This window comes from Asterias amurensis, chromosome 6, assembly GCF_032118995.1.
Source record: "Asterias amurensis chromosome 6, ASM3211899v1".
NCBI classification, from domain to species: domain Eukaryota; kingdom Metazoa; phylum Echinodermata; class Asteroidea; order Forcipulatida; family Asteriidae; genus Asterias; species Asterias amurensis.
The window spans coordinates 20,694,062-20,716,166 of NC_092653.1; the positions used below are offsets into that span (position 1 = coordinate 20,694,062).

The 22,105-nt window shown below is 36.1% G+C and overlaps 1 protein-coding gene across 1 annotated transcript in view; it reads right to left on the reverse strand.

The window, feature by feature from the left end:
* Nucleotides 1-270: 270 nt before the first annotated feature.
* LOC139938064 (serine/threonine-protein phosphatase PP1-gamma catalytic subunit A) overlaps nucleotides 271-22,105 on the reverse strand; it is a 48,112-nt gene continuing 26,277 nt past the window's right edge. The window contains exons 3-7 of the mRNA XM_071933434.1: nucleotides 20,747-20,977; nucleotides 20,399-20,503; nucleotides 14,014-14,237; nucleotides 9,429-9,563; nucleotides 271-7,691 (exon numbers count right to left, since the gene is read on the reverse strand). Coding sequence (XP_071789535.1) covers nucleotides 7,590-7,691; nucleotides 9,429-9,563; nucleotides 14,014-14,237; nucleotides 20,399-20,503; nucleotides 20,747-20,977 — 797 coding nt within the window. The 3' untranslated portion in view covers nucleotides 271-7,589. The remainder of the gene's footprint in view (nucleotides 7,692-9,428; nucleotides 9,564-14,013; nucleotides 14,238-20,398; nucleotides 20,504-20,746; nucleotides 20,978-22,105) is intronic.

Genomic DNA, 22,105 nt, shown 5'->3' on the forward strand with positions numbered 1-22,105 from the left:
CATTCACATGCGCGCAGCCACAGCGATCTCGGTTTCATTTCTATAGCATCACACGCACACCATCACAGACGGCATGTTGTGGACAGGTACACATGTATTTGAAAGGCACTGTCATATTGGATACTGTACTGTGTGTACATGTATGGTTGCACTGTCATATTCAATACTGTATATTGTGTGTATGGTTGCACTTAAACGGTTGGGCTATAGATTCTAGGTCATCAAGGCAAGGTTTGAACTATAACAGTGATGATCGTAAAGAGTATATAGTTATTAACTACATGTAGGCTACTTTATTTCATAGTAACTTTACATCGGTGAATTAATTAGCCTGATAGGTTTCTGAATCGATACATAAGACAGAAAGCTTCTCATCTTTGAAAAATAACATACCATTAAATACAGGCCATTTTTCCCGCCCTAAATATTACTGTAATTAAACGGGATACATCAATTTATTTGCATATATAACTCAAGCTATAATGACATAAAATTAGTGCAATTAAGGTGGTGCGGAGAGAAACTTAACAATCACCTGTAAGAAGCTTGTTTTGCTGCAGTAAACAAATTGTACTGACAATTGATTGACCAACATGGGGCAAAAAAAAAAATTTACACATTAGGGCCCAATTTCATAGCGCTGCTTAACGGTAAGCAAATTTGCGTGCTTACTGTAGCAGAAAAATTTGCTTAAGCCTTAGCGTATTTCACAGGTTGGGCGGCCATATTGCGTGTTTACCGTGGATTTGCATTGCGACGTGATTTATTTTCATGCAGTAAGCACCGGAACCTTCTAGCATGCCTTTTCGTGTGTTACGGTCAGCAGCGCTATGAAATGGAAATCGCACAGTAAGCAAAAAATCGGCCACTTAGCAGCGCTATATAATTGGGCCCAGATATGCACTTGCTCTTTGTTACTTTCTGCTCTAAGTCAATTTTACTGTATCCCCCATTCTTTAATTTCACCTTCCATATACAATCTTATGGACATTAGTTTTAAGAAGGTTTTCAGTCATTGCAACACACAAAATGAAAGGCAAGTCCAGGGTTCTACTCTTTAAAGGGTTTGCATGGGTACATTTTGTACGACACATAGTCCACAGATGTACTTTAACAGTTTGTAGATAAAGATGGTAGAAAGCTTCCCTCAACATATTACTTGCTGAGGTTTGTGGTTTTTGAGAAATGAGTAAAATTGTGTTAGCATGTGCAACATGTTTACCAGAACTGCAGTATTGAATACCATTACCGGTACATGTACATGTACACGTAAAAATGTTGCACATACTCTAATGATTTCCCAAAGATGAAAATTATTTTTGTGACATTATTTCACTTATTTCTCAGAAGCTACAGCACCTCAGCACTTTCTACTATCATTATCGTCAAACCATGTAAGTTTAATCTGTGAACATCGTGTACAAAAATTACCCAAACCCTTGTTGAAGCAGAAGCAACCGAGTTGGTGACCCCTTGGCTAGCTGCCATTTTCTAGGCCTAGACATCAACAGCAAACCAGATTTTGTGTTGTTTACCATGTTTACCAGCATTAAACTGAGCCAAGTAAGTAGTTTATCACTAAAATTTCAAAAGAAACCCATCTCCATTTTCATTTTGTGACTGAATTCTGTCACACTAACACCAACATGATAGAGTACAATTTAGTATAGGTGGTTTCAAAACCATCAAATTCAGAGAGCCAGATTGCATCAATTTACTGTAATGCAACTTTAAGGCTTTTGCCTCGATAAGTCTATCAATTATTTGAACAACTCGCGCCGAAATCTCCATTTTGGAATTAGCAAGTGATATTATGATGCTCCTGATAAAGTACACTTTTAACATTCCTAAATTGCGATGTTTCTTTTTAACCATTACCGCGTTCCACTTGATATGTTGTATGGTTTCGTCTGCACATAAAGTTCATGAATGATGATGTTAAAAAAAGGGCCGACTATTAGCTCAAGATGCAAGCCTTGATTTGATTATACTGGCCAGTTGAAATACTGGCTGCTTCATATTAAATGTCCTTTAGAGGAATATAGAGAATATTTATGCTATATAATCCTCTCCTAGAGCAAATGACAACACCAATTTTTGCATCAATCATACATGTATATTGTTGGTGAACGGTTCCTCTCAAACTGTATTGCAGGTATTGAGGAAAATTTTGTTTCCCCTTGTTTAGATGAATTTAGATGTCTGAAATTAGTATCTTTACTTGGGTAGCTTTACAACCATCTACATGGCTCTTGAGAATAAAAGAAAAACGTAGTATTTGTGCTTTAAGAAAATGCTCTTCTTTTTATTTGATAAGGTTTTTGTTATTGAAGATTTGTTTGTACCTACATGTTATTTTAATTGTTTCCATAACCCACTACATATTTTCAAACACATCATTACCAAGGTCTAAAGCTTAGCATCTGAAATCTATATGGATTGATGAGCAGTTCACGACAGACTTCTTTTTCATAGATAATATTAGTTGAAAATCTAAGGAGATCTTTAACACTCAATAAAATTATCTATACCAACACAAAACATAGAAGAAAATCATTTAAGAGAATGAACAAAGCACGGCTAAACAAACACTGACAGCAATATTAAACACAAAGTTTGGTATGTTTCACACTGGATGAAATAAAATCTACACTTAATTACTGTGTTATTTGTGAAGTGTATGAAAAGACAATAGCTGAAATCAGCATATAACTCCACAGCCTCATATATGAACACACTTAAATCATTCTACATTTTACATTGTGTGGCTGACCATTGACATTCCTACTGTGTGCAAGCAGTACTGAAGTTTGTGTACAACTCCACTACATCAGTCTAAACTGTACATTAAAAAATAACTTAACAGTATGAAAATTATTTAAATTTTACAATTTTGTTTAAATATTCAAGTCTTACATGTATAAGCTTATTTAGGATGAGGTTTAGTATGAAACCATACTGATTTGAATAACACATCTAAGTATATCAAAAGTTTACTTTTACGTGTACTTTTACCGTCACACATCCTGTGGGTATGGGATACTGTAACATACAAATTTAACAACTGCAGACTAACAACAAACACTGCACTCTGCAAAGCCTCCAAATGTAAATGGCTATTTTCATTTCAACAAACTTTATCTTTAGCCATCTTGCTTTTCTTCCTTCAAATAAAAACAATATATATATATACATATATATATATAGAACGCTAGATAGCTCAGTTGGTAGAGCGCTGGGTACATTTTTAAATGATTTAGGATTGAACAAAGAAAAATTTACTAGGGCGGGATTTGAACCAACGACCTCCGGTTTAACGTGTAATATATATATTTAATAGTTAAGACTTCTGGATAATAAATGAGAACTAAATTATTGTTACTGAGCAGACTAGGGCCCAATTTCATAGCGCTGCTTAACGGTATAAGCAAATTTGCATGCTTATTGTAGCAGAAAAATTTGCTTAAGCCTTAGCGTATTTCACAAGTTAGCAGAAAAATTGGGCGGCCAGATTGTGTGTGATTTGCATTGTGACATCATTTATTTTCGTGCGATAAGCACCAGAAGGTTAGCATGCCTTTTCGTGTGCTTACGGTTAGCAGCGCTATGAAATAAAAATTGCACAGTAAGCACAAAAACCGCCGCTAAGCAGCGCTATGAAATTTGGCCCTGATCCCAGACCTTAAATTTTATACATTTTTTTTGTATTCATGTTCATGGTTAGGTATACCACATTTAAAACAGAGACCTATAACAAAATGGCATTGGGGTACCCTGCTGTGGATTGCAATAGGCAGAGGTCTTAAGACCAATTAGTTCTAGCCAACTGTCTGCCTTATATTAGACATTGAGACAGTGAAAGGTATAAACAAAGATCAAACATTAGTCTACCAGCCTGCAGTCAGTTAAACCAGGCATGCAACTGCCCGTTGAAAAAAAAGAGGAAAATTTTCAAAGGCACAATGCAAGTGCGGAGCGAGGCAGCCGAAACGCCACGGGACACGATACCCACAATGGTACCTAGAAAATGTTGAGGTTTATTCTGCTCTTAGGTGCATTGTTAGCATGTACTAGGCTTATTTTACATGATTGTAGTTGTACACTGTTGTTGCCAGGCATATATTAGGCTAAAAACTAATAATCTGAAAACGCGGAATTCCACGAACGCGGAAGAGTTGCATGCCTGTTAAACAGAGCAGTTGGTATGTGTAAATGCAATGCCGACTAAGCAATTTCGTGCAGGCATGCTCTTCTTCCTAATTTGTTTTGCCCTAAAAACAAAACAAAATGATAATAATAATTGTGATTAAATACCCTAAAAATTCTTTTACAGTCTACACCAAGTACATGTAGGTCAGCCCTTGTACTTGATAAAATGTTCCTCCCTATTGGTGACAATGAAAGGAAAACAATGGACAAAAAGCCTAGGACATAATGACAGACCGGGTAAACGCTATCAATAAACCACAGTCAACAGCGGCAAACAATCCATTGGACCCATTATGCTCAAGCTGCCTCGTATCTTTAATACCGACATACTAATTGTGGCACAATCTTTTCTCTCACTTACTGTTGGTTTTTGACAACTTGTTTTACAAGTCTGCTATCATTTTTCAAAGTATTTTTCCCCCTCTGCAAACTTGGAAATTGTGTGTAATTGAACCCTAAAGCCCTCTGTACGAGTCTGAAAGTGGTTTAGGTTTTGTTATCTGTGAGAACATGGAACCAGTGTTTTAATCTGTGAATTTGGCAAGGTTACCACTGTTCAGTCATTCACTGCATACTTTGAAATAATTTTTCTCTGTTGTTCACCCTCAATATATTGGGCAGTTGCTGGCAACTCCTTTATAAATTACCGATGTGTAGTGGCAAAGTAAAATATTTGAATTGACTTCACACCTTCATGCATGAAAGCACACAAGCATGAAAGCACACAAGGGTGTGACAAGGTTGATTTTCCCCACATAATTATCTTGCAACTTTGACGACCAATTGAGTGAAAATTTTCACAGGTTTGTTATTTTGTGCATACGTTGAGATAGACCAAGTAAGACAACTGGTCTTTGACAATTACCAAAGGTGTCCAGTGTATTTAAAGGGTTTGATTTTAATTGTATCGTTATCTTTTGTATTACAACCAATTTGTCCTCTTTATCCACTTATTGGTCAATTCATGTTTTTCTCTTCAAATGACCAAATCAATCGATGCATGCACCACAACAAAATGACTACCTAATCAAGCATAATAACCACACATACACTGAACACGCACATGTACAGTATCTAATAAAGATCTAACAAACTTTTGTAATGCACATCACCCAAAAGATGTTTTAATGGCCGGTGATATTTAAACCATTCTTTCAAATAATTCATTTTTGAAGCATACACATGTTAGATGTACTGCAATAACACATGTGCCTAAGTAGTGTGTGCTTTATCAATCTGAACACACTAGCTACAGCCCATTTCCCAATGCTTCTTGACTGAACTATCACTTATAGATGGAGGCTGTACCTTGGTGTACCTTGTGTAGGGGCAACATTAAAATAAGTGACAAGGAAGCATTAGCCTACCAACAGACTTGTTTATTAGCTTAATGATTTCTATTTGGAAGAAACTGTGTGTTAATAGTGACATAAGAACCATACCCACTGTCAACATTGTAAATACTCTCCACTTTTATTTGGATTCATTCAATTCAAGTTCTCTCTTTTTGGATGTTGATTTGCATTTTTAGTCAAAGCAGAAATGGATGCATTTAGCTTTTAACCTCCCTTAAAAGGGTCTATGTACTTTTTTCTAACACAAAACACAATGTCCACAGATTTACATTAGTTTTTACAGTTTGAAGATGATGATAGAAAGCTTCCCTTGAAATTTTACTTACTGAGGTGCTGTAGTTTTTTTAGAAATGAGTAAAACAAATAATTTTTGTCTCAGTTTTAGAAAAGCAAGACACATAACCATTGCTTTGTCCTTCGGATGGGACGTAAAGCCGTTGGTCCCATGTGTTGTGTAAACGCATGTAAAAGAACCCAGTGCACTTATTGAAAAGAGAAGGGGTTCGGCATGGTGTTCCTGGCTGGATTGGCAACATGTTGCGCCACAGCACCTTATAAACCATTACATGGTGCTTAAGGATTAGGTCTTATATCTCAAAATTCGCCCCACTCCTTGCAGTAATAATACGTGGCACTTAATAATTTAATTTTAAAGTTTAATGTAAATCTGTGGACATTTTGAAAAAGTACCCAAATCCTTTAAGGTACTTTTTGTAACACAAAACATAATGTCCTCAGATTTACAATTAACTTACTCAGTTTGAAACGAATGATGCAAATATTACTTACTGAGGTGCTGTAGTTTTTGAGCAATGAGTAAAACAAGTCACAAAAAAAAATTTCATCTCAGTTTTGTCTTTAGCATGTAAAAACATATTAACTAGTTGTGGTACAATACCATAACTGGTTAATCCGTTTTTACATGAGACTAAAACAATTTTTGTGACTCAGAGACTAAAATAATTTATGTGACATTGTTTTACTCATTTCTAAAAAGTACAGCACCTCAGCAAGTAATAATTTAAAGGAAGCTTTCTACTATTATTATCTTCAAACTGTTTAAGTTTCAAGTAAATCTGTGGACATTGTGTTTTGTATAACAACAAATACACAGACCCTTAGACAAGAAAGTAAAGTAGATCCTAGTGATATTTGCAGAGGGTTCTAGGATTGAGTAGTTGTACAGGGGTCGATTTCACAAAGAAACTAGTCCTAACTTAGGACTAGTCCAAGGAGATATATAAATTGCATGGATAGTCCTAAGTTAGGACGAGTAACTGGTCCTAACTCGAGATAAGACTAGTCCTAACTGTTTGTGAAATCCACCCCAGGTCCTGTTGGAATCTCAACAACACACTATATTAAGATTACGCTATATACATGTACATACAAAATAGAGACATACACAAACACACACACACAAGGTGGATTCTCTGAAGAATGCAGATTGAAACTTTACACAGTCAAAGCATGAATGTATCTTTCAAACAGTATATTATAGTATATTATGAAGAAATTCTTTTGGAAGGTGTAGTAGTGCACAAAGCCAAAATTGAGAAATAGTGTAAATACCTCTTTGTATGCACTGAAAATAAAGGACAATAAATTATTTGCACAGCAAAGGTCAAGTACAAACAAATAAAATACATTACTGCTTAACATTAATAATGATGTTTTCTTTGTTAGGGCTTGAGGTGTGTACGATCCTACTACTGGCTGGCCAATTATCTTCAACTACATGATCAATAATTTTGTTAGTATCATGGCCAAAGGTTGACATGAATGCAAGTACATGTACATGTAACTGACGAGCACTCACCATGCAAGTTGAAGCAAGATTCCACCGTACATACATATATACACAAACATAGTTACAGTAGCATGCCCTCTCCACTTCCTAACTGAAATTCAATAAAGATTTTTAAAAAAATCAAATGTTTCATGGTACTTGTCGCCTAGAGGGCAATACTTCCAAATATACCAGTAATTACAATTGAGACAAAGTTCTCTTTCAACACCAGCCACTCATTTTTTGCCTTTATTCTTGGCTGGACCTCTCGGTGGTGTCAAAGGTCGTCCTGAGTTCAGGCCATATGTAAACTTTTTCTTGTCTGCTGGTTTAAGAATCTGTGGGCAAAGAACACAAAGTGTGTAATAAGCATTTACTCTTCTGGCAATTAACATCACTAAACTAAAGACAATTGTTGGCCAAGATAACAAGTAAGAAATTATTATATCCATGGTAATCCAAAAGCATAACAACAATCCCAGGTACAGGGGTTAATTCCAATTAGCTATTAGAAATTCAAATCCACTCAGCACAAAAAAAACTATGTACAAACCGTTTTAACCTACATATTTGTGCCAGTCAGGTCAGTTTCCCAAGCAACGATTTGCCACTTGATAGGGATTTTTTTTCCCCAGTATTTTTTGTGTGTTGAAATATCAATTGAAAGCTACAGTAGCATACATTTGGTCAAAAAAAAAGAAGTTCAATGATCATACCAATCCAACTTGTAATAGGAAATGGTTTCTGAACATAATGCATATTTGAAGTCATTAATAGGGCACGTCAGTGGTTGGAAGGACATCGATGGCCGTCGTGGCCGCCATGTAATTCCAGGCCTGAATGCCATGCTCTTAGCATTAATTGCATGCTAAATTGCTCTTTGCTTAAATACATACATTTACAAGGTGACCAAGGCGACCTCATTTAATGAAATTATTATTATTTTGTTTGTATGTGTTGTTAATTTTTTTATTTTAAGCAACGCTTTAATGATAAAAGTTTAGGGTCACAGAATTCAGGTTGTAAATTTAGGGTAGGTTGGGTAACCCAAAACAGAACATTTATTTTGTTTGGCCTAAACACTTATATCAACTTTATAGCTTGCCAGCTGAGATGAGCAGATTTTAAAAATAAATAAAAAACAGTAATATATTAAACTGCAATTGCTTAGCTTTATGGTATGGCGAACTAAACTCACAAGTCAAAGCTTGTGTTGTTTGAAGTACAGTGGCGCCCACATTATAAGCCTTACATGCTACTTAGTGGAATGTGCAACACGATAACGATATATATTACAGCTGTACACATAAATCCATTACAGATCACTTCAGTGAACAATGGACGAAGTTATCACAGAGCGCCCAGCATCGTTCATAACCGACCTTCAATCCAGTTGTACAAGAATGATTTTGTTAACAATTATTAGTGCTAAAACAAAACAAAACAGTTCGCTTTGTAAAACATGATGATCACTATTAATTTTCAATGTTACCACAACGTATCTTTAAGCCTTACCGAATAGATTCTATCCAAATGCTGTACTTTTTACATTTGATTTCATCCCAGTCGGGCGCTCGTTTTGCAAACACTTCTCACAATTTAACTTAGCATCTGTTGGTGAATATGCCGCCAGGTTGCTTACTGATTTCCATGATCGCAACTCAAAAACTGGCAGCAAAAATTCCGCTGCTAACTCATAGTATTTAGCAGTGAAACTTGATACATTCCAATCACCAGCTTTCTAAGACCCCACACTGTGCGTGGGGCATATCATCCCTTTATGTTTTTGGCACGGTGCACAAAGCAAAATGTATCACAAATTGTAAGTTTTGAATTAGTTTTTCAAATAAGTTTGTTCCGACCAAAATGGATGTCAATCAATCGCCTAGGTAGTATCGGGCCGGGTTTAATAACATTATTTTTAAGTAAAGGATAATTGCAAGCATTTGTTGCTTTCACGTTTGATGACGTCATATACAAACTGGCATTATTTTTATTACATCATATGAACGGGGGCCACTCTCCTAAAAAAAGTCTTTAGTGCACTGGGGGGAGCAAGGTACCCCCTCTTTTACCTGAAAGGAACACATAAGTGTTTCATCTACACTCATCATCGCTCCTGCGTTGTCAAACTCTCCACAGTAGTTAGGTGCAGAGAAGAGTGTCACTAGTTGACGTTTGGCAAAAAACTCATAACCATCCTCAACTACCTGTCAACACAAAATAACAATTTGGAGGTGATTAATAAATTTAAATGAAATAACACTGAGGTGTCTTGAAATGTTTTGTCAACAATTTTTTGTAACCAATAATTGGCGAATAATTTTGTTAACCTGAGTCAGGTTAAAAACACACAGAAAACTCCAAAGTATAGTCAGAACAAATACCCAGAACTTTGAGCAGTAAGACTTTTAATTATGTGAAAAAATACAAGCAGATAAAGACGACGTTGGTCATGTTTTGATCAACCACCGGAATGAAAAATTCAGCGGAATGGTTTTGGATCCAGTGACAGACTTCCACTCGCTGTGTTGCATTCCTTATTCCCATGATACACCTTAGGCCATTTATTCTTGAAGACTTGGATTACGGATTTCTAAAGCTACAAAAATGAGCGGGGACGGGAAAAAAAGGAAAACAAAAAAAGGGATTACGGCATTTCCAGCTCATGAAATCGGGCGGGCGGAAAAAGAAAGAAGAAAAAAACAATGAATAAAAGTGGCCGGCTTCTAAAACACATGAAAACTACCAACCTGTGAAAGAAAACACTCACCGTCTGAAATTATTACCGTTTTTAGATTTATGTTTGTGTTTGTAATGCATTGATTTCTCCTGTATCGCATCGCAAATTGCAATGCAATTTGGATGATTTGGGATTATATAACTAAACTGATGTTTTCTACTTGGAAAGTAAAAACAAACAGTTGTTTATTTATGTTAAGAACATCTGCAAGGTATGTTAGATCATTTAAACTGTTTGTTTTTTTCGACAAAGGAGCTGGAGAAATGCAAGAATTTAGATCTATTTTGTTTTAATCGTGTGAAGAGTCTGCTAATGCGACGAAGCCCTCCCTCTCCAACTGAATATTTCATCGGTTCAACAACAATATACATGTAGTTCATGTTGTTCCTTTTATTATTAAACTGGTTTTAAAGCTGTCTCCTAATTTTGCACACATTTATTCTAAATATTATCCTATTTATTATTATGGAAATTCTTGGTTGTCTGTATCCAAAGATCCTTTCAAAGTTTCAAACTTGTGTCTGCCGACTTGTGTCCTCATTGATTTTCTCATTTCGTTCAACTGGACAATCTCCAAACCTTGACATGTATACATGCCCATGCATTGCTCAATTGCTAGCCTGTGGAGGGAAAAAATCTGAAGCCATCGTTGGTTGTCATGTATACGCACCTGGTCAGTTTTACGTGATAGTGTTTATGTACATGTACATTGTACATACACAGAAAAGACACGCGTTTTACAAGCACACTCGACTCCCGGTGGTACAAAATGTACATCTAGTATGGGGGTTATAACACACTTCTTGCTTGTTCTGTATTCTGGTTGGCTGAAACACGGTCACGTGGGATGAACTAATATAGGCTAGTGATCGCACGCGCGTGTTTTGCGGGAATAGTACCAGATCTGTGTTTTTTTTAACACACAAAATTGCGGCCATTCCGTAATCCAAGTAATAAATTAAAAAAATGGCCTTACAGGTAGAAGTAGTACTTAACTCATTATATGTTTTAGTCAAAATTAACAAAAGGCTTAGGTTTGCTGTTTCCTCGATTTGCCTTCGTTTTACATATTTATTAAAAACAAGTGCCCCTTTCAATAGTTTCAAGTTAACAGCCCGCTCGTCTGTAGGAAAATTATTGTCTTAAATGAAAGCAAGCCTTTAATTTAATGCACACACTATTCTTGACTTAACGACATCATTACTACACATCAATGTTTCATGCACCGAAACTTAATGAGTATTGAGAGTTTTAAAGCAACAGAACTTTATAATTGTCAACATACGGCATGGCTTATTTTGAAAAATATTATATTATAAGCGTCATTGAACCTGATACAATGTACATGTATGTACTTGTGAGTAACCCTAAGTGCAGCTTAGAGATCTGCAGCGAAGATGATAAAAAGGAAATCGAAAAAAATATTGCTCTATATGATTTATGATTATATTGACCCTTTCAATTCTGAAGATGAATTGAACAAAATCTTCCGGCGCCTTGGTGAGCGGTTTAAAGTATCTGGACTTCCGACAAGTTCGCACTGTATGAAACAAAGTTTGACCCATCCTTTAAATTTACAGATAATGACGTGAACAAATTAATATTTGCTTTCATCTGCTGACAACATTTTTTGTAAGTTTACTAAGTATGTACATGTACTTAAAATCAAATCTCTCTTTAAGAACTTAGCTAAGAAATCTGTTTATAACAAAAGTTTATTGTTTTGAAAAATCCTATCATGAGCAAGAAAGATTTTCAGCTTGACTTTTTCTTGTGAATATTCATTGTATGCATGTTGTTTATAGTTCCCGTTGAAACTATGTGGTAAAAATAAAAAATTGAAATGTATAAAAGTAATCCGTTTTCATTTTGATTTCTTTGTATTTTGACGAGCTATTAACAAGTTATAATCTTCATCGATTCCAACACTCACCCGACGATCCCCGAACACCTAGTGTTTGTTTCTACAAATACTAAATCTAGTATTGTTTGTTTTTTGCTTTCGAAGCTAATCAATGTTCTATTGTGGAAATCCTCCACTTATCATTAGTATTTAGTTCTTGGGAAATATTAAGTATAAGGGCAATTCCACGGTCAGTCGCATTACACTTTTCAGTGTCATTTCTTGATCTTGGTGCTTGAAGTTCCATGTGAGATATTCTTTCCACTAAGTTTATAGACTGATTTGTACTTGACACACACGGCTTTGAATTGATAATATTATAAATATTGTGGGCTTTGTGCTCTGGATGTTATAATGTTGCGGTCAGTTGCATTACACAAAAAGGACATGGTAAAAAACACACTTGACACAATTCAAAAATTTCCTCTATCAAAAAGCTTGCGAAAAAGTTACTCTATGTTACACACAACTCTTATACATGAGTATCCAACAGGATACTTATAAATGGTCAGCAACTTGAACTTTTAGGTATACATGTACATGGCAAAACCATGGTCAGTTGCATTACGGTCAGTCGCATTACAGTTTTCCAGGCAATGTAGCAACGCCTACATCAGGCATGCAACTGCCCGATGAAAAAAAAAGAGGAAACTTTTCGAGACCCACAATGGTACCCTAAAAAGTGTTGAGGTTTTTTATGCTCTTAGGTTCATTGTTAGCATGTAAGACAAAGTGGAGTGTTTTATACAACTAAAATAACATGGAAAAAACACCTTGCCTATGTATGCACCGTAATTCGAAGGTGGCAAAGCATTGGGAGTTGATTAAGTTGAGGAAAACTAACTATTGTTGTCCAGGTAATTATGAAATTTGCATAAAATTATTATCCCCCCCCCCAAAAAAAAAAAAAAAAAAATAGAAAAAAAAAAAAAAAAAAAAAATCGTTTATTTTTTTTTTTTTGGGGGGGAATAATAATTTTATGCAAATTTCATAACTACCTGGGAAAAAATTGTTACTTTTCCTCAACTTAATCAACTCCCGATGCTTTGCCACCTTACAATGGTCGGTGCCAGCCACTTGTCCCCGCTTGCCGTCGTTAAATCTCCCTCTTGCACACCACACAATATGCCATTCCTGGCTTGTCCACTTTCCGGACGGTTTCGGAGAGCAGTTTACCGTCTACGTCTTTTTTTCCCCAACCAGAACCACTTCCAGGTAGTTTTTACTCCTTTATCTATGGCTTTAATTTGGCCAGGTACCACTCGGTCCCGCTCTAAAATATAATTTCTTTTGGATGTCATTTTGACGGACGTTTGAAGATGCGACTGTTTCGTAACGCAATGTGAGACAAGCACACAGTATACGTGTACGTTTGGTAACTAACTCACACACACATACATGTACAACACGTGTATACTATTGCAAAATAGCGGGACCAGACGAAGACACGACCTTAGACTCATTTCAAGGCTGTATAATAACTTGGTTTAGCACACAACTCGCCCGCGCCACGGGGTGCGTTCCACTGTTCCAGATTTTTCGACCGTAAACACGGCTATTAATGACCGCACGCAGTGTGTAAACGTATGCATTGCTTGCTGTGGGCTTTATATTGACCATGCAGTAGAATGGATTGCGTACCGAGGCAGAGGCCAGACCATGCGTTACGATGCATTGTTGAATTTATCTTAAGATCGCGCTAACCGCGGAATGTATTTTTTTAGCGCTAATCATATTTTTAAAAACGCGGAATTCCGCGGAAACGCGGAAGAGTTGCATGCCTGCTACATGGAGCCCAAGCTGAGTTCTTATTTGGCAAAATTGGGTTCATTCCTTGTCAACAACTAAAAATAAATTGGTTTCATATGTAGCTATAACTTCTAGGTGGAAAGAAAGTTGCGACAAAAACTTGATTTTTTTGTGTCATGTCCATGTTTGCTTGGAATTGCCCATAAACTTCATAAAGATCCATTGTAACAAACGTACACTCGCAAGAAATTAAGGAGTACTCACCTGATGTGCTCTGCATATGAGATCCAAGTCATGTTTGCTAAGAAACTTTGAGACTATTTCAGGTCCAAATGTGAATGATACACCCCTGTCATTTTCACCCCAACCATTGGTTTCTTTGTCAGGGTCTGACCAAAGCAGATCACACAGTAGACCCTGGTCAGGGACATCTGTTGGTCGCATGATACGCCTTATTTGTTCCATTGCTTGCAAGTCTGGTGATAATCCTGAAAAAAGGGTAACACAGTTTAGTCTCTAACAAATTTAACAATGTTCAAATGCAAGGGTTTTTTCTTTATCCCCCCCCCCTTAGTTTGTCAACCAAACATTTTGATCGTCCGCATGTTTTTTCACTAGCCCGCAAGTATTGACACACATCAAAACATAACAAAATATTTCAACAAATAAAAACAAAAAACAAAACATGGAGGTGAAATTTGCAAAATTGCATTTTTGGACGATCTTATTTCTTAAAGCGACACGTTGCCTTGGATCGGTCGAGTTGGCAGCGTTCGACCTAAATGGTTGTCTGCTGGCCAAATGCCAGTGGAAACTGCAGCGGACCAGCTGAAATGCCTTGCCAAATGGTCCGGCTGACCAGTCAAAAATATCAGCAGCGGTACTACAGAACTATGACTGTTTATTTATTATTTTAAGGTTTGAATAAAACGTAAAAACATTCACTCAAGGTTTGGATAAAACGTAAAAACGCTGGCAAACTTATGGCAAAATCACGTTTACACAGCCCAAAATCCCATCATGCAACGCACGGCTTGTAGTCTTTGTATTACTTCACGTGTGACAATAAATGTAAGAAAAATTAAACACTAGAGGGCGTTTCAGATAATTCGGTAGCATGAGAATAAACGTCCTCTATTGGTGAAATCCAAAACTAGTTTCAACCGCCTTGACAAAAGACCACACAGCAAAACACGCACATTCTGTCAACAGCGTGGTCGTCAGCGGAGTAGATTTCCGTGGGAATAAAGTTGAGCGTGTTCTACGAAAAAACTGAAGACGGTGTAGGCTGTAATGGCTTTATTCAACAAAAATTACCAATTTAGGATAACTGGATGAGCAAAAAAGAGTATTGCTTATGGCATCTTCTTTGAAATATGGACCATTTTACAACCTCAAATGTCATTTTTCAAAAAATTATTTTTGACCTTTTCAGATATTTCAAATTATTGTATACATATTAAGGTTTATTAAAATGTTCATATAAGGATAGTTCAGTTCATTTTAATTGTGTGGTGATCATTTTAAAAGTGTAGAGTCTGCAGCAGTGAAACCTGTGGTTATATGTATTTAATTCAAAACTAGCTTAAGTAAATCACAAGGAACATTCATTGTTTACTATAATGAGGTCCAACAGATGTACTTTCAAATAAAATCAGTAAAAAATCAACAAAACACCAAACACAGAAAATATAAGCCTGACAGAGGAGGGCATAAGGTTGACAGAAAAACAAAGCAAATATTGTCTGTAATTATTTTTTTCCTGGCACAAGACTACTGTAATTTCGCTGATTATTGCAGCCTCTCATAACTAATATCTATCAAAAATAAAAACTTTGTCAAGCGTCCACATTTTTTTAAAGGTAAAAAACGTCAGTTCCGAACGTTATTTTTGACAGATTTTAAGTGACGATCGCCAAAAGATGACAGATTTGCATGACGTTCCTTAAATAGACGGACTTAATTCCCAAAATGACGTTCCAGACTTTATTACCTTCGCGCAATCCACATCAAACGTACCTGAATGGAAGTTGATTTAGTTTCCAAAAACTAGCGTTCTGAAGAAAGTATTTCCGTTGTAAATCATCTGAAAGACGTTTTGGTTTTTCGTCTGGAGCTGTCAGATGGAGTGTCGAACGGCAGTAAATGCCGACGTCATTTTCTTGACAGAATTATTTTGCCCGAGTATAAGATCGCGCAGAAAAACATGTGCTGATCGCGCGTTCCGTAAAAACACTGAGGGTGCCTGACTACAAGCAGACGTTTGAGGGGGTACGTCTCGTGTCAAAGGTCAACTTACAGGGCGATCAGAACATTCATGAACGTTGCGCGGAAGTAAATGACAGACAAGGAAAAATTACACCGCTGGAGATTTGAAAAACTGATTACTCTGATAGTTGACCAGGTATCGCAGCAATCATTGTCACAAAACAACTATTATTTAAACGTGTTTTCTTTGTATTTTTTTCGAACTTATTGAATGTCTTAAAAATTGGTTAACTCACGTGTTTCTTATTGTTGATATTTTTGTCGGACTTTGATTGTCTTTTGCTGTTAAATTATTTGTCAACATCCCCCACCACCTGCGCATTCGAAAGTTAAATAAATGCCCTGCAAATATGAAGTTTTTATCATTTAAATACCTCAATTACCTAACAGGTTGTTGAGGTCCGTCAAAAATGCTGATGTCAGGGACTCAAAATCTTCTACCTTGATTTATTTGAAAGGCCTGGGCTGTCAAAATTGTGTATAATATCTTGCGAGGTACCTCTTAGTTTATTACAATGTATAAATAAACAAAAAAGCTTTCACTTATAAAAATATCAGGGTCCGAATTTCAGACTTACAAATGGTCCACATAATAAAGAAGATGCCATATGTACGATTCTTCCATCCTGGTTTTGGTTTATTTTGTTGCGATTTGGTTGGGGCTTGGTTTGGTTTTTTTGCGGGCTGATTGGGCGTATGAAGACGCAGTATAATTTGATCACAAGCGCGGTTTGGTTGTTTTTTGTTTGTTTTGGGGTTTTTTGCGGGATTATTTTAAGCAAGGCTTGCGTGATAAAGACGCAATCATGTTTTAGATCACATACATGGTTATTTATGCTGCTTTTTAAAACATTTTTTGTCACAGAAATTTTATTCACAAAACAGACAGCAACACCGACAATTCCATATTTTTGGTTACACATTTTACAAAAATAACCGTTTTTCTGGCTTCAGGATATGTTGCAACTATTTTGTCGCTTCTTTTTGTTGTTTCTGGACGAGAGTGGGAAGATGGTGAGAACTTCTTCATCCGCCTTGTTGAATAGAACATTCCATCTTCCAACTCATGAACATATTCGCACCATTGCACTCACAAACATTCATTATTTGTATAATATTCTACTTTTAAAACATCTTTCCAGCTATATGCATTTAGTAAAAAAATTCAAATACTTTTCAAAGACCAACTCGCCTGGTCCAAGGCAGCGTGTCCTTTTAATTTCTGCCCTAAATTACACTTTTTCCATCTTTTTCCAACAAACTTCATGTTTCAAGTCAGTACATCTTTGTGATTCACTGATCAGTTGACAATACACATTGAGAAACAATGCAATGAATCCAGCGGCTGTGTGTTTTACATCTGCAGGCGTGCTGCACAAAATGCGGCAAGCCTTTTCATGCCATTCATGAACGCCAACTACGTTGAATCACATATGGTAATTATCAACAGCCATCAATGACCAATCACAGCGTTTGGAATATTGGTGAGCTTGGACTTTGGACCGTGCACTGTGTGTTGTCTCTAAGGCCAAGTGCACGCATGGTGGATACTTAACAGTCAGCATGTGGTTATGTCCATCGTGTTTTAATTATTGTATGTGTACTGAAATGAACGTTAGCAATTTTGATCAACAATTTCATTTGGATTTTACCCACAATAATTTCATCAACATTGAGTGTCAATTGTAGCATTCATTGTATCATGTAACATGTATGTTGTCATGAAACATGGTTGCCTGGCTTATTAGCTGCACGATTGTTTAACGTTGGGCCAATGATTTTCTGTTTCATGTTTTTAATTAGAAACTAGAACAGCGAAGCTGCCATGGCGAGCTGCTGATCACCAGATAGAACCAATGACTGACAGAAAAACCAATCATTTGATCGACTGAAGGTCAAAGGGGTGGGGATGTTGACAAGTATGACGTTATGACATTTAAGGTTTTCATTGATTTAGCTCATTCAACTGGAACCAGTGATCTTTGAGTTTTATCTTTTCATATTATATGCATCTAAGCAGCAATAATTATTTGATTAAAACTTTGCACTCTTCAGTGATGCACTCGTTGAGTTTTATTTGATTTAGGTTTCAAGTGAGTACATCATGGAAATAAGGAGTTATGCCTATTCAATGTGTTCATTGTTTTAGCTCATTCAACTGAAACCAGCGATTAATTCTTTAAGTTTTATCTCTTTATATTAATCTATATGTAAGAAGCAATATTTGACTTAAGTTTCAAGTCAGAACATCATTGCAATCAGGAGTTATGACCATTTAAGGCTAATAATGTTTCAGCTCATTCAACTGGAACCAGTGATGCACAAAGGGAGGTATAAATCTTTTCTTATGAATCTATATGTAAAAAGCAATAGTTTGAAGTCATTTCATCATTGAAATAAGGAGTTAAGTCTATTTAATGTTTCATTGTTTTAGACCATTCAACTGAAACCAGTGATTAGGTCTTTGAGTTTTATCTTTTCATATGAATCTACTTGTAAGAAGCAATGTTTGACTTAAGTTTCAAGTAAGTACATCATTGCAATAAGGAGTTATGACCATTTAATGTTTTTCATTGTTTTAGCTCATTCAACTGAAACCCGCGATTAATTCTTTGAGTTTTATCTTTTCATATGAATCTACATGTAAGAAGCAATGTTTGACTAAAGTTTCAATTCAGTAAATCATTGCAATAAGGAGTTATGACCATTTAATGTTTTTCATTGTTTAAGCTCATTCAACTAAAACCTGTGATTAATTATTTGAGTTTTATCTTTTCATATGAATCTACATGTAAGAAGCAATGTTTGACTAAAGTTTCAATTCAGTAAATCATTGCAATAAGGAGTTATGACCATTTAATGTTTTTCATTGTTTTAGCTCATTAACTAAAACCTGTGATTAATTCTTTGAGTTTTATCTTTTCATATGAAACTACATGTAAGAAGCAATGTTTGACTTAAGTTTCAATTCAGTACATCATTGCAATCAGGAGTTATGATCATTTATGTTCTTTATTGTCTAAGCTCATTCGACGGGAACCAGTGACAGAGAGTTTGATTTTTGTTTTAACAAATTATTTCAAACTTAAAGATTTTAATTTGAGTTTGTTTCTTTTAAATCCAGATGTCAATGTTCGAGCCTGGAAAAAAAAACTTTTTTTTTATTCCAAAAACATTTTTTTATTCCAAAAACATTTTTTTATTAAAAAAAAACAAAAAACTAAAAATTACTGAAATGACTGGCAATTGTATATATGTTCATTTTTTTCCCACTTTTAAAAAATCAACTGAGCAATGTTCTCCACACACGTAAATTGGGAGGGCGGGCCGCCCTCCTAAAATTTAGGCCACCCTGCCAAAGAATTGGCCGCCCTGCTAAAATTATTGGCCGCCCTGCCCAAAAAAAGACAGTGAGACTATTTTTAGACAGCATTTAATAAGATCAAACGAGTACCTGACAAGCCAGAGCCGACTTCAAAATTATAGCTTCAGAAATGCGATCGTAAACCAACCATGCACACACACCACGCACATCGTCGACGTCGCCCAGAACATGGCAATCTCCACTGCATGCATTGTGCATGCACAGTCCGCACGCTGTGATTGGCCGTTGATAGACTCCAACACAATACGCACGTTCACAAACCGAGAAAGAATTGCCACACAGTGTGCCGCACGCGTGAACGGAATGGTACAATGTACAGCCTCGAAGCATAATCAAACATGTCGACTTTCGCCCATTGAGGGCGTGTGCGATGCGGGGCAAAGTTCATTGATAAATAAATTGTTCGGTGCGTTTACCGATCGTTGAATCTAGATTATTTTATTACAAACACAAACGAAGTTCTTAACGACGGAACCGCTAATCACTAATTCATGAAAATAGTTTTGGATGGAAGAAGTATTATTTAGGGCCATAACTTGGGGAAAAGATCGTCCAAAAATGTGTTTTTTTTTTTTGTTTTTTTTTTCTCGTTTTGAAAATTGCACACGAAGACCGTCTGATCATGGTCCGATCACCCGCTTTCTAAGTTCCGATGTGCGGCATGCCGATCATCCCTTTGAGGTTATTGGCACGGCGCACAAAGCAAAATGTATAACAAATGGTAGTTTTGATTTAGTTTTTAAAATAGGGTTGTTCCAAACGAAGTGGATGTCGATCAATAGGTAGGTAGCGTCGTCTGGCCCAGGGGATGATACATTATTTTAAGAAAATGGTTTTCTCAAACAGTAGTTTCACGTCCGATGACGTCATATCAAAATGGGCGCCATTTTGATTACGTCATATTGACGGGTGCCATTTTGTTTACGTCATGCCGCCCTCCTAAAAAAAAAGTCAGTGGAGAACACTGACCGAGTACTTTGAAATTCTTTCACTTACCTCCATGACAACAGAATATCTTTTCATCAATGATAGCTGCAATAGGTAGGCAGTTGAAGCAATCTGTGAATGTCTTCCAAAGTTTTATGTTGTATCTCCTCTTACCTTAAACAAAATAATAATAAAAATAATAAAAAATTCCACAATCCCGCATGCATGTGAAACTCGAATTAAAACAACAGACAAATTACAACAGGAACCTAAAAAAAACCAGGATTCTGGGTATCCCAACACCAATTCGTATACCAAGATTTACATGTAATTTGATATGCCCAGTCCTTCTTGAGTTATGATCTTCGTTTTGACAAGAAATTAAGTTAATTTAAAATTCCAATCAAAAGAACTTACATTCATCATAAAAACCATAGATTCTGTTGATACTAGCACACTCGTGATTGCCTCGTAACAGGAAGAAGTTTTCTGGGTACTTGATTTTGTATGCTAACAGCAAACAGATGGTCTCCAGGGATTGCTTGCCACGGTCAACATAATCCCCCAGAAAGAGGTAGTTGGCTTCTGGTGGAAACCCACCGTACTCAAACAATCGCAAAAGATCATAGTACTGGCCATGTATGTCACCTGGGATAAACACAAGAAAACAAACAAACACAGGTTATCATAGAATAATATACTGTTACACTTTCTAATCAGAAGACAGACAAAGATGTAAATAAAATTTTAAAAATGTCTAAGATTATTGAAAAGGTTGGCTTTCTAGATCAAATTTCTCAATTTTGGGCCTAATCTTATGCACAAAATTGGAACTCAACAGAGTTCATAACTTCACCACTTCAAAAAGTCAGATGATATTGTTAAAACTAGCTTAAACCACCTTGACAAAAGACCACGCACAGCAATATCCAGGGAACGATTTCGCCTGTATCGCAACGCAAATTGCGATGAAATTTGAATGATTTGCTATGCAATTTTAAAAAGTGCATCGCAAATTTTGCGATCCAATTTGCTTGTATATTTTGCAGCATTTATGCTTGATACAAAAATATTGATTTCTTATTTAAATCCATTCATACTAGATACTAGGTTTTTCAAGGTTGAATTATTCCAAACCCAAATAATTCTGAATTTCAAAGGAATAATCTCTAAGTTAAACTTTGTGTTTGGGTAAGAAATATCGCTAAAATCATGAGAAACATGCACGGGTATTAATAGCGAATATTCCCTGGTCTTCAAGCCGAGTATACCCGGGGGAATTATGTGATGCATCGCTGACCATGCTGACAGCTGTCCTTACTCTGTTTTGATGGAACGAAACTCGCATTTCAAGTTGGAAATATTAACGTAAATTGCTCTAAAATTTCAGGTAAAGAGTGTCAAATTTATTGTTGAAATTGTCTACACATTATAACTCAACTTCTCGTTGGGTTGTTTGTACTTTTGGTAATTTTGTTTGTCTGACTACAGGGGGTTAAAAATCGATGTTTTCATTTCGTAAGGAAAATATTATTTTAACGAGTGTGTGAGACGTCACGTTTTTTTTTTTTAATTAATTTTTCCGGCGTTCATGTTTTCCAAAACGGGTCGTAAAAATTAAGCGTCAAGGTCGTCGAAAATTCCACATTGCTTCAGACAGGAAGGTCGTATGATCTTGATTATTATTATTTTTTTTTTAACGTTTAGATTTGCTTGTTTGGATTAGGATGATAAACGCAAAAATGAAATTTACTCGACATTCCTCATTACGATAGA